This window comes from Aulostomus chinensis, chromosome 12, assembly GCF_037954235.1.
Source record: "Aulostomus chinensis isolate RoL2024-O1b breed Wild chromosome 12, RoL_Achi_v1.0, whole genome shotgun sequence".
Classification (NCBI taxonomy): Eukaryota; Metazoa; Chordata; class Actinopteri; order Syngnathiformes; family Aulostomidae; genus Aulostomus; species Aulostomus chinensis.
Genome location: NC_141331.1, coordinates 8,012,927 through 8,026,016, shown reverse-complemented (window position 1 = coordinate 8,026,016; position 13,090 = coordinate 8,012,927). Strand labels below are relative to the sequence as shown.

At 40.5% G+C, this 13,090-nt stretch overlaps 1 protein-coding gene and 1 long non-coding RNA gene across 13 annotated transcripts in view; one reads left to right on the top strand and one right to left on the bottom strand.

Moving 5' to 3' along the window:
- The window catches only part of ccdc138 (coiled-coil domain containing 138), a 34,653-nt gene extending 22,748 nt beyond the window's left edge, over positions 1–11,905 (bottom strand). The window contains exons 1-14 of one of the 10 annotated variants that reach the window (XM_086219867.1): positions 11,871–11,905; positions 11,652–11,751; positions 10,691–10,730; positions 10,439–10,553; positions 10,270–10,359; positions 9,940–10,097; positions 9,609–9,746; positions 8,775–8,894; positions 7,700–7,777; positions 7,315–7,428; positions 6,850–6,990; positions 5,800–5,916; positions 4,053–4,266; positions 2,602–2,775 (exon numbers count right to left, since the gene is read on the bottom strand). In XM_086219867.1, coding sequence (XP_086075993.1) covers positions 2,602–2,775; positions 4,053–4,266; positions 5,800–5,916; positions 6,850–6,990; positions 7,315–7,428; positions 7,700–7,777; positions 8,775–8,894; positions 9,609–9,746; positions 9,940–10,097; positions 10,270–10,359; positions 10,439–10,475 — 1,381 coding nt within the window. In that variant the 5' untranslated portion in view covers positions 10,476–10,553; positions 10,691–10,730; positions 11,652–11,751; positions 11,871–11,905. The other 9 variants (XM_086219868.1, XM_086219866.1, XM_086219875.1 and 6 more) reach the window with 9 other exon arrangements.
- LOC147251899 (uncharacterized) overlaps positions 11,265–13,090 on the top strand; it is a 29,555-nt gene continuing 27,729 nt past the window's right edge. For 2 of the 3 annotated variants that reach the window (XR_015118711.1, XR_015118709.1), the window contains exons 1-2: positions 11,285–11,381; positions 12,943–12,998. This is a non-coding gene — a long non-coding RNA (uncharacterized LOC147251899). Of the gene's footprint in view, positions 11,382–12,942; positions 12,999–13,090 lie in introns of all 3 variants that reach the window. The other variant, XR_015118710.1, reaches the window with a different exon arrangement.

Sequence of the window (13,090 nt, the reverse complement as noted above, 5' to 3'; positions counted from 1 at the left end):
GAGGGTTTTTTTTGTTTTTTTTTTGGTCTTTTTTTGGCCAGTACAGCTGTACTGCTGGCATCGAATCACAGCATAACATTGAAGGGGTAAAAATAGAATCAGGTTCAAATAAGAAGGGTACCATGTGATTACAGCAGGAGCATAAAAAGCAATTGGTGTTTGGTCATAAACGATCACATCACTTCATCTCAAGGTAAAAAGAAAAAACAGAATGACTGCCTTGCCAACAACTCCGCTTACCAGCCATGGGTATCTAGGCTATGTAGTACAGACTTAAAAGGAATCTAATAAAAAGTTTTTTGGGTTTTTTTTGGCAAACTGAAGCTCATCAATATTCCCTCAAAGAAGTACTGATATGTCTCTGAGAAACGGCCAGAAAAGAGTTTTTGCAAAAGATTATGACTAAAGTTGCCCTTGGATCTTTTCGATATAAAATGTCACCACTTGGATTAAATACGGATGAAATTTGGTCATAAGTAGCATGTAAATTCTCCAGTTGTGGCCAAAGATGTGTTAAGTAACCACAAAGACAGGCCTGATGCACAAATGTCTTTTCTCTCTCCCTCACTCTCTCTCTCTTATATTTGTTGTGCCGCAAAGTAACAAGAGGAAAATAAGAAAAGGCTATGTGGGATTTAATAAACATGCGCAGACAGCCGGCTTACACTTAAATGTATATATATATATATATATATATATATATATATATATATATATATATATATAATGCTTCATTGCCTACCAGGCTGTAGTTACTGTTCAGTAATCTAAAACCTTGAACGGATGGACAACATGTTTGTCAGCTTGGTGACAAACATGTAGCATAACACTTTTGTGAGAAGATACAAGATGGGGATAGTACTGACTATCATTTAGTCCATAAAATTTCCCAAAAAATAAAACATTAATGGGATCGTTTCAGTCTCACAAATGCATGATGACTGCCGTATGGTTGTCTCAGAAAAGCAGAACTTTCAAGATGTCACAGCTTCAGATGAACACGCTTCAGGATATTCTCCTACTAATGATTAAATTCAGAGTTACAAAAATCCAGGCTCATTAAAAGTTGTGGTCATGGCTGCTTCAGCAGAACATCATGCTCTCACATACTCATCAAAACTCGGATGTTGAGCCGAATATGTATTATGTATGTCATACAAACTTTGAGTTTCATGTTGAGTTTATTGAATTATTTATCACTCTGACACAAAGCGGTCCTCATTTATTTAGTTAGGTATTTGTGGCTTGACAAGTTTCTAATGAAGTCAAAGATGGTTCCTTCCACTGCTGTTCGGTCGATCCTAATGTGATTTGGGCAGGTCAGTGAGGGCTTTTCATTACTGCAACACCACTAAAACACACAGCATCACACTCTCCTCTCCAGAGGTGACCATGGAAAGAAAGCAAACACACACAGCAAGTGGGTCCAGGCGTTTTGTCGCCATGAAAGTTGTGAAAACACTGCATTAAACAATTTGTAGAGAACCCAATATTATCTGACATCAGTCAAAGCCTGTAAAGTGCTTTTACTGCATGTTTGTGTATATGTGGGTTTTTTGTGATCCGTGAATGCACTGTTCACAGGATGTGCTGCGTAACTGGTACAGCATGGGACTCTACATAACACATAGCTGTTGCAGTATGACCACAGACATCATGTGTGTGTGAATTTTGTACAATTAGACCTTTTTGTTTTCCTTTACTGGCAACCTTCAGGTGTAAGCCTCGCTCTCCCTCTTCCTCACCCATCATTACTGCTCATAAAACACAATAATTAGCGAGCATTTCTAGACTTAACAGTCCCCTTGACACACACAACTGCAGACATACACACACACAGGGCTCTGGCATATGGCTCTGCTGTCCATTAGCATACAGAGCTCTTAAATGATATGGCTCATAACCCTGCTGAACTCGCCTTTCCAGGCAAGGCAAAGCCAAGCAGCTGCTCTCTCGTCAATCAAGTCTTAAGCCCTCCTTTAGAAAAGTCACGGGGTGGTGGAAGTCCAAGCTTTTATGAGCTCAACTCACAAAGGAGCTGGTACATAATCAAAGTAAATAGTGATGTAAAGAAAATCTATAAATCAATGATAGAAGGGTAGCTAGCTTTCAAGCTTCTTCCAAGCATACGGAATTATACCGTCTTAATACCTTCAAAACAATAAATATTGCCCTGTACCACCTTTCCGGCCAAAAATAAAGTGTTTGCAGAACAATATGATGTTACGATGATATAAATATACATAGTCATCACATCATCACTTCATTTTCTTAGACATTCATGTGGAATATTGTCAATGCAGGAGTAACAACGAACATGTGGTCATACTGATCTTAACCACCAAATCTGAACCAACTGATTGTTCAAAAGTTCCCCTTGAGGGTCAATAGTTGCAATGCCTGTCGTGCTTTGGTAGCCACCTTGTCAGTCTGTGGCATTTGTTGTGGCAGATAAAATGAATGAATAAGCTTGAGGTAATTACAGAGTAAGTCAAATGCATGACATCATCTTTATCAGACATACAGTATGAGGTAGAGGTAAAGAGAGAGATGCTACTGACAGTTTGTCAGGTTTTCAAAATACACGTTCTGACAACTTACGAGACTCCTCTGTAAGCTTCATCAGGATATCAATGGGTGAGTGTTGCCCTCCGAAGCCCCCCTGCAGCACCGGCAACAACGCCTGGACTCCTCCATAGCGAATGAACAGGCCTCGACTCTCCTCACACGTTAGCGTGGAATGGAGGCTGTCCAGAGCCCGGGCCAGCACATCAGCTAACGACAAACCCGAGAAAACACACGGAGAAATTGTTGCAGAGTTTGCTTTTACATCTCAGCCACTTTCGCGGGTACATAAAACCCTACAAAAAGAAAATTACATAATTTTGCATGAAGAACAATCCATGGGAAAATCATTTGTGGCTGGAGCATTACCTAGGAATGGGACAACAGCTGATCGGGTGAGAGATCGAGTTACAATATGTAGCTGTTGTAATGATGAAGTTTCACACTAGCTCCAGGTTTTTCAAAAAATATTGGTGCCAATCTTCCCATAAAGCAGCATCAGGGGGTCTGCAGTTTGTTTATAAGTGATCTGTTGAAGATGGTTTTTATACCCAGGCGGGTTTTCATCCACTTGGGCCCAATGCCCAAGTATAGCATATGCTTGGGAAATGCTGGAATTTCTGGAGATCTGGGAAAAATGCTTTTCAAATGTCCAAAGGTGCAGATTTACACAAGCTGACATGGGATAAAAGCTCTTTCACATTTAGGACTGATTTTGATTTAGCTCCAACTCACAGTGGTACATATTATGCAGGAGTGCCAGCAAGAGAAGAACCATCTATCATCTATGCTCAATCTGGTTCCCATAAATCAGACGAGGGGAGAGAGCAAACCTGTTGTGCAGATTGATGGAGAGTAGAGATGTGCTGAAAGAAGCCTTGAGCTTTAAAAGCAGATGGGAGGTCATTTCAGAGAAGAGTTTTACAAATTTAAAAAAAGGTTGGGATATTTAGGCTACACACACTGATTGAACTAAAGTCATATTGTACCAAGAAAGATGAGGGACCAAAATTCGGATGTTGCAAAAAGCTCGATGTTCCTCAGCTACAGTGATCGCACCCAAATTCCCTGCAGTAGCGATTGAGACTACGCGCATGTAATGGAAGGATCCTCTTGTCATTTTATCAGTAAGTGCACCAAACCCTGCCAGCTGGTGAGACTGCACAAGCACCTTATGAAGAGCTGACATACACTAACTTCTTTGACTGCTCTGCCAGGAGCCTAAATGATATCTTCATTTGCACCCGATTAGTTTTACCCAGCCATATTTCGCCTCTTGTACTAGAAACTAACGAATGAACTCAACATTAACGCTCCTTCTCATTCACAGCTAAGTCTATTTAGCATCTTCAGTTTGCCTCTTGACTTGGTACTTGCTCGTCTTTGCAGCGGCGTTGCTAATTACATCCTGCCCAACTTGTTCTTTTAACTCTACTACTGAACTTGTTCATTTATCAATTGAACATTTATTGGCATTTTCCAGATACCTTGTGTGACAGTACGAAAGACGATGAGGATGGAGAGGATGCGACTGTGAGAACAGGGGCTTCGGTAAAGAGGCCAGTTCCTGCAGGGGTTTCCAGCAAGCCCACCATAGGTCTTGGAGAGGTCTGGATCTTCAGACTGGGGAACTGTTGACTGGCAAGGGGGGTTTGACACTGCCTCTCCAAGCCGTTGCAGAGTGGCAAACAGAACCACATGCTGTGCAAAATACACACAAGGACATACCATAAATACACGCACAGTGGTCATTTCACAAAAACTCTCAACTGGGCCTGCTCTTATTTACTTTTGTTATATAACAGCAAAAAAAAAGGAATGATATGCCAACGCGGATATTAGTCAACGGCTGAAAAAAACAAATTCAGCCTGACAGAGAGCCAGCAGGCGGCTTCTCCAAAAAATAGATGGAACCAATAAATCAGTACAGTGAACAACAGCTAGCATCCAAGATTTACGCATTTCCTAAGCCTTTAACAGCTGGTGTTTTTCAAATTCACCATAGCCATCTTTCAGTTTATATTACATCTCCCCGAAGTCTCCACTGGCTCCATGGGGTCCCCGGGCTTAAAATCAACGCTCTTTCTCCATGTATGCATTCTAGCCTGGTTGATTTTAAGTCTCAAAACACATGCTGCAACAATAAGGGAGCATGTGATTCTAGTTGAAGATCAAGCGTGTCACTGAGCAGATTCAACGTGGCCTGACAAACAAACATGGCAGGACCCACCAGAGAGGCTGAGGAAGAGGCGCGATGCTTGGAAGCTGTGAGCTGTGGATGGTGGCCTAGCTAAGGTTTAAGGCTGCAGGCTAGGGGTGAGGTCATTGATGCCAGAATGCTCGGGTCAAAGCATGAGCTCACGGCATTGTTATTGGCTCGGGACTGCGGCTTGAGCCTTTAAACAATGATGAGAATAGCAGCTAGTCAACAAATCTAAGAACCAAAAAAAACCTACTAAATGGTTTTTAAGGTGTGTTTTCTTAAAAAGAAAAAAGACCACACAAAATGCATGTCCCTGCACAAAAAGCAACTGCGAAGCTATGATTTAATCAGCTGTGACTGATACTGGTGACAGTGGCAATAATGCTTGAGGCTCTGCAGCTTCTGAGGTTTCGGCTGCATCCCCAAGCAAGCAATCTGGGAAACACTACCTTGTGTATGGTCTATGTCAAATCTTAGTCTGTTAAAAGAGCCCATAAAGATGTACTAGAAGCCCATGAAGCTACATGAAGCTACACATACAGGGAGAGGCAGGGCACTTTGGATTACCATACTTCTCAGCTGAACACAAGATGGAAGGACCTCAGGACAAAACACTGAAGCAGCAGTGAAGGGAGATGCAGAGATAAAGTGGATATTCCCAGTTTGAAGTCAATTTGTAGATCTCAGATTTGCAGCTGTGTATTTGGTTTCTGTGGCCTTATTCTGTCAAACAACCGAGCAGTTCCCTGCTTAGAGAATATCACTCGTGCAGACCACAGATTTAAAAACATTCCTAAATAGGAGGTGATCTCAAATTTATGTGTTGTTGAATTCTGAAAGCCATGATAATCTGTTAGAAAAGAGGGTGCTGCTGAAAAGCATTAATTTCAAAACATTCAGGGATAAAAGAGGCTCTTTCAAATGATGTACCCCGAAATGACAGGTCAGAAGTACTGAATTGTGATAATGACTACACGTGTATGACGTCCCCCAGTTCAACTGCAGAAATCCCAGACATGTCAAAGGTGTACCTGTGTGTTACTTTCAATGCATCTCAAAACCCAGTGGATGAGGCGAAGGAGGTTCAGGAGGAGCCCAGGTTCTGACAAAGGATTCTGACGAAGCTGATCCACTAAGAGGGGCAGCACCTGAGGAAGAATGTGTTGTATGTAAATGTGCCATCAGGCCTTGCCGTTCCATCCCAAAGAACATAGAGGAAAAAGATGGGGCTGCACCACTACCCTTTTAGTACTGAATACTTCCATATAAGAGCACAGACTAACGTTGATGGATGACCAAGAAGAAACTGTACAAACAAAAAAGTTGCCACTAAGCTCTGGAAGAATAACCATACATTAGCACATTTATTCGATAAGCTCTTTAGTCCAAAATGGTGAAGAATGCTGCGTGCTGATGTTGCAATCGAACGACCAATTAGCTTTCAGTTCTCAACGACGTAAGCTCTATGATTACACGATGATTTCAGACAGGAAGAGATCTATGTTCTGTCCTGTTGTCTCCTGCCTCACATCTACTATCAATGAGAGCCTGTCTAGAGCAGCTGAGGCAGTATGTGATTAGGTGATGTAACGATGGTAATAGCCAACATTTAATGAGCTCAGCTGTAATTATTAGTGAATCATATGTGAATTAAATTATATGTCTAAAAAAAAAAAGAAAAAAGGAGCCAATGCGAGTATTTGACTTTGCAGGAGGATTTTGAGATCCAGTCAACAACCTTTGCACCTTTCTGTCAGCTTTCAAAGTGAGAGACAGTCAGGAAACAGGGAATTCATTTGATATTTTACTTGCCAAAACACTTCCCTTGCCCCCAACTAAGTTCTAGTATTCAAAATATCATACAGGTGGGAGTCGTGCACCACAACCAAAATGAGCTCTTTTTCTATCCTGGTAAGCTCAAGGCATGAGTAGGATTCGCACACACCAACAGTGATTCTCTCGGGACTGCACCAGCCTAGCATACCACCAACCAGTACGCCTGCCCAGTGCACCCATCCACTACTTGGATACTAGCTGGTTTGGTTTCCCATGTGAAAAGAACATGAGGCTTCAGTGACCACCTTAAGGCATCTCTCCTTGAGTGTAACCTCCAGGTCTACGTGTGTCCCTTCCCTTCCTGCTATGAATGAGAACATCTGTCTGTCAAGAATCCAGTCGAGAAGGAGGGCCAGGAGCTTCAGTGAGGACTGACTGGCACGGTCCTGAAGGAAAGATGGTGAAATAAGTAAAACTGCAAATGTTTTGTCTCAGGATAGGAACTCTAATTTCAGTTGCTGAGTTTTATTATCTGTTAAGATTAAGGTTATAAAAGTCAGATGAAGTCTGATCGGAGAATGAATGGTCCAGCTGGTGCTATATGAATAAAAACAGTAACATTTTCCAAATGCAGAACAAACAATGATTTATTTTTTCACCTGGCAGGGTATGTGAGATTTGCGGAGAGACTGGCTGCCAACCTATTTTTACAGCCAAATGTAAAGGAAATACAGACACAGGCCGACACATACATAATGACTGTGACGCACCTCGCTGCTGCTGGGTTTTCCAGAGGCAGCAGCTCTCCCTTTTTTGGGCGGATTAATACAGTCTGTGCTTCTTTTATGACAGTCTCTGGATGCAAAGCCGTGCTCGTATTTCCTCTAGAAAAACACAGGACACAACCCCGCAAATAATGAATGATACAATAATGAATGATACAACTAAATAAGAGGTAATAATTCCTGTACGTGCAAGTCTTTAACAAACACAGATTATTTCAGTGCTGTAAACAATATTCATTATCATACTTGTTTCATTTGCAATTACTATACCAGTCAGCCCATCGTGGGTTTTGAGAGACTAGCTTAAATCATACTGATTTGTTCTTTGACCACCAAAAGCATTTAAGGAAGTTTGTGAATAGTTTGTTACCTGAAGGTTTTCAAGTCGAGCCTGGACCCTCTTTGACTGGTTTTCCAGTTTCCTATTCTGTTCACTGATCTCATTCACCTGTTGATTTAGAAACACTAAATGTCAATGTGTTGTTGTCGTCCGTCCCCCCCAAAAAAAGGTCCAATATATACTCTTTCATGTCACTGTTATACAAAAGGCCTGTACCATAGCGCCCTCTTCTGGTCTCAGGTCATACTACTACCTTCTTCTCCATTGATCAGTTACTTTTTTTAATCTTCCTCATGTCAAAAATAGTGAATAGATTAAAAAAAGATAAGAGGCTTAAGTCTCCATTTTGGATCTTACTTTGCCAGCTGCAAGAGACAATTAACACACTATGCACAAAACCAATTTTCAGCTCTAAAAAAACAACAACACCAAGGCGTCAGTAGAATTCCTGTTCAAAAAGAAGAATTTCTATTTACATGTTTTTCCCATTACAACAAATTTTAAGCTCTATGATCATTTTGGTTGCTTGTATTGATGCTGGCATGTTTTTTTTCCTGAAAGCTGCATATTGCAAAACACCACCAAGCAAAGTCTTGAATCTACACCAGTGGTCTAATGGCACACACATACAATTGTGACCGTTCTCCATCCGATCCTCCTGCCTTTGTCCATTGTTATCAAAGTTAAGTGAGAAACCAGGATGTTCCCAAACAGCTGAGAAGAGAATATGTGTGCTCTAGTTAATCATTGTTTGCAGAAGCTCGGTAGTGTGTCTGAACAAACAACATCTGGCTTTCTGCGAATATTTCTAGGGAGACAAGTGGACTTTTAAATAAATGTCAGCGCACAGAAAAATTCAGCACAGGCAGCGATGGCACAAAATCCAAAGCGCGCCTTCCCACAGAAAGGGTGTGTGTGGTCCTGTGTCTGGACTGAATGGTGCACATTTAAACATGTGTAGGCCTTTTTTTCCCCCTCACATAGAAACCAGATCAGAAAACACAGTGGAACAAGTAAGAATCGGAGCAATATGCAGCATTAGTCATGGCGTTGATATCAATAAAATCTTATCAGTTCCCATGAACAGTGTGTGCACTGGTCTAACCTGTCTTTTCATGTTGTCATTCATAGTCTTGATCAAGTCAAAGCTGGACTTGAGCCTCCGGTTCTCCTTATTCTTCTGTCGAAGGAGATCCTGCATCTGGTTCAGCTTCCGCTGGTGTTTCTGATTGGACACACACACAAACGGACACACAAGCGAACACAGAATGATGCTATAAACAATAACCTCACCATAACAGATGGAAGATGGAAGAAATGGATGGCAGACAATAGGACAGAAATATCTCTTTTAAAATTAGTCTGATCATTTGATCTAGTGGGCTAACAATGACTAGTTCAGGCTGGATCATTACCTTTTCTTTTATTGTGTATTTCTTGAAAGCACTGGCATTAATTTAAGTAACTGAAGTGTCCATAGGCACACACTACAGCACATGGCTTGATTATATAAGATTATTCCTATTGTATTAAATGCACATTTAGACTAGGTTTTGAGGCAGGACATTGCTCAGAACTCGTCACTGCATTTGGAGAGCACACACCTCTGCCAAGGTGAGACAAACCTGACGTATAGCAAGCGGAACTGAGCGGGCCCTCGTTCGTGTGCGAGGGAGTTAGAGGTGAGATGAAACAAGATTTGGATTTTGCATGAAGGAGCAGACTACTGCATACACAAGCGTACGAATCTCGTTTCCTACAGCCACAAAGCGGCGCTAGAGAACACAACACATGTTGATGTGACAAGTACCATTCAGTTAAATAGTAATTTTCACATCAACACCCAGGAAGATCCCAGAGTTGCATTCTGGAAACAAGTTTGTTCTCCCAGAATGCAACCTTGACTGGAACTGGAAGATGAAGTGAACATTATTCTGACCTCCTCTATTGTCTGCATGCGAGTATTGAGCATCTCCTCCAAATCTGTCAGCCGGTCCAGAGCCTCCTCCCGTCCTTTCAGCCTCAACTCTCGCTCTCGCAGCTCCCTCTCCCACTGCTGTTGGCTTTGTCGCTCTGCCTGGACACACAGAACACGCACATTTGTCGATGTTAATATACCTTGTATTGTAATACCCACTGCATACGAGCTTGAGCATACGCTTGAAAATGTGTCTGTATTATGTAAACCTTTATTGTTTCTAATATTTTAAGATATATATTGACTCATCTGGTTTATATAAAATGTCAATGTAGTGGTTCATCTCTTTCACCTTCAGCTGTTTATAGATGGTTATCATCTCTGGGTAAACACTGGCGAATAATGAAGATGGCGACCGGCAGCAGTCAGATAATTTGTGAGCTCTCATCTCATGAACCTCAGTTTCCTGGGACCCAGGTCTACCAGCCAGGCAGGAAGGCAAAGTCACATCTTGACAAAGAGAGGAGCATCAAGGTAACATGAATATTCAGGCATTTTTTTTCCTAAACTAAACTGAAAGCTGCAGATTTTGAAAGCTCGCAATGTAAAGAAGAAGAAGAAGAAGAAAGTTTTGGATCTAAAATTACGGATAAAACATTTTTTTACTTCTAGCACTACATACCTGTTTCTGTAAACAGCCCCTGAGAGTCCTGAAGGGGAGTCATCGTGGCGTCCCAACTCAGGTCAATATCACTGCCAACTCTAAAACTATCTAAAATCGTATCTCACTCACTGCATCCAACTGATCAGAAACTAGTAAAATAGTACTTGTATGGTTTTATGTAACTCACTCATCAGGAAGTTTGACAACAGCTTGAAACAGTTCATGTAAAACGTTCCTGTAGCTTTTCACTTCTTTTCCTGTCTGCTCAGCTCTGTGGGTTAGAACTAGCCTTCTCATTGCTTCTAAAAACCGGAAACAAATAAATTTAGGTCAATTAGACATTTACTTTCTAAATAAATAAATACACAATTAGTGATTTGGATGAAGACCACAGCATGCATGTTTAGTAAAAATCATGGTAAGGAAGAGTGGTGCTTACCATCACTGGTCTCTGAGGCCGTCACCTCTGAGGGTGGAAACTAAAATACACAAAACAATTAATTGTTTAAGTAAAAACAGTCAAAGTTTGATATTTTACAATTAAGTGGTTTATAGGATGCGGTAATAGTACCAATACTGTTTATGTTGATCACAGATGAAGTTTTCTATGATATTCACATTGTATACATACTGAAAACAGTTCTTTTATTCTAAAACATTTGGATAAAGTCTTAATTTCTATCAACCACATCCTCTCAGCAAGTTATAGATCGCCATAAAAAACACAACTTAAGTTTTAAGATACATCGCTAATATTTTATTTTTAAAAACATCATCAATTTATGACAAATTAAAATTGCCAGGACCCACGGCAACCAGGCACTATCGCATTAATCGCACTATAAAATCGGAAACTTTCCATTTCATATCGCATGTATAAAATAAGCTAAATCAAAATGATAAAACATTGTCTGGACAAGATTTTCATAAATTTATTAAGTCAACTCATGATTAAGTTCACCTGAAAAAAAAATTACACCTTTCAGTTTGTTACAACTTGGTTCACTTGGCAACATCAAGCTAATAGTGCAGTAACTAGTTTGGCTAAGCTGGGAAGGTAATGGACAGAAAGGTGGAACTGATATGTGGGGACACACAGCCGAGGTTTGATGTGTTTTCTACAAATTATGGTGAGTTCCCTTAGCGGCTGTTGTCGATATGCAGGATGAGACAAAAAGAACGAGGCAGATACAACGACTCGTGTCAGAGGTTTGACTCTGAAGTGAAGTTAGCATAATGTTGATGCTAACCAATGCTAATGCTAAAGCTGGACCGCTGTTAACTCATACATAACTTGTGAATTATTCCATCATGTTTGACGGTCTCTCTTGCTGTTAAGTCACAGCAGACTTGTGAAGAAAATAGCTTGTCTGACAACGTAAAGTGGCATCGAGTCAAACCTGTTCTCTCCTCTCCACACATTTCTGCTTAAACTTCAAGACGGTGTCAGTGGCGTCGTCTTGACCCTATTCCTTCATTACAGATGCGATCGAGGCACAACTGAACAAACATTACAGAATTGTTTTAACACCAATTTTCAACTTGTAACGTTAAGCACAAGCGAGTGCGTGTAACTTCCGGTTTAAGCCACAAAAAAAGAAAAAACTAACGAAACTGACAAGAGGTTTACTCAGAGTTCAAAATGTAGTCCTCTGGAGGGGGGGACGTGCGTATTTCTTTTCATTTAAGGTGGAACTGATGGGACTACACGTCCGACTTCTGTCCGTGTTTGAATTTGGTATATGATAGACCTGCTTTATTTTGAAATTCCAATTACTACATTTCCGGTTTCCTTCTACCTCACGTGTGTAGAGTCAACACGTCTGTGGTTGTTGCTGCGGAGACCAAACGCAATTCAAACTTGGCGGATTAATACATCTTAACATGTGACCCTAAAGCTTCCTCTGAGTTGATTTCATTTCTATATGTATTTTTCTTCAGGTCAAAATACACAGAGCCCTTAATAATTCAAATTATTGACATTTTCAATTACTGATTTATAATTTCAATATTTAGCCAATGAGTCAAATTTAAAATACATTATTCGATAAACAGGGTTGCGATTTGGCATTGATACTTTGTTTAATTTTCCATTGTTTTGTGGGAAATATAACACACATGCCTATACAGTATGTTTAGTCTGCTTTGCACTTTAATTTTGACAAATGGGAGAGTTGCTTAACCTCCAGGGTAAGTAATTTTCACTAAAACCTACATTGATTGGGTTTTTATAAATGAGCATAATTCAGCTAATTTCCGTTTTTGATGTCCTGAGGCCAGCTATTTATTTTTTCTGTCAGACAGAGTATCATTTTCAATCAGGCACATTGTAGTTACACCAAAAATCCAGTGAGTGTCAGTGCCTCATCGTGAGTAATAGTTTGAAACAGACTGGATATGAAACTCTGTGGTTTTACTGGATTGTAGCCAACCAGCACCCAGTCAACCCAGTGTGGAACCAGGCCAACAACTGGATTTTGACTGCAAAACATCTCATTCTCACACAGAAGGCTGATCCATATGCTTTTCTGCATGTTTTTCTTGAAATATTTTCATCTTATTGCAAACATAAGCCCTGTATTTCGGTGAAATTACTGTTATTACTAGGAAAATCATCCTGTTGTGAATACCATAAAGATGCTACAGTTCAATAAGCTTATTGGAAGCAGTAAAAACTACTCTTCCCTACAGAGCACCAAAGGGGAAATGGAGAGAGAAATGAACTGATGGTGAAAAAAGAAGCTCCTGTGAGTCTGTGACAGTTTTGTCATGTGTTTTCATCTTTTGTTTTCTTTTTTCATACACTACACAATACATGAAAACCCTCAAAAGTACATAT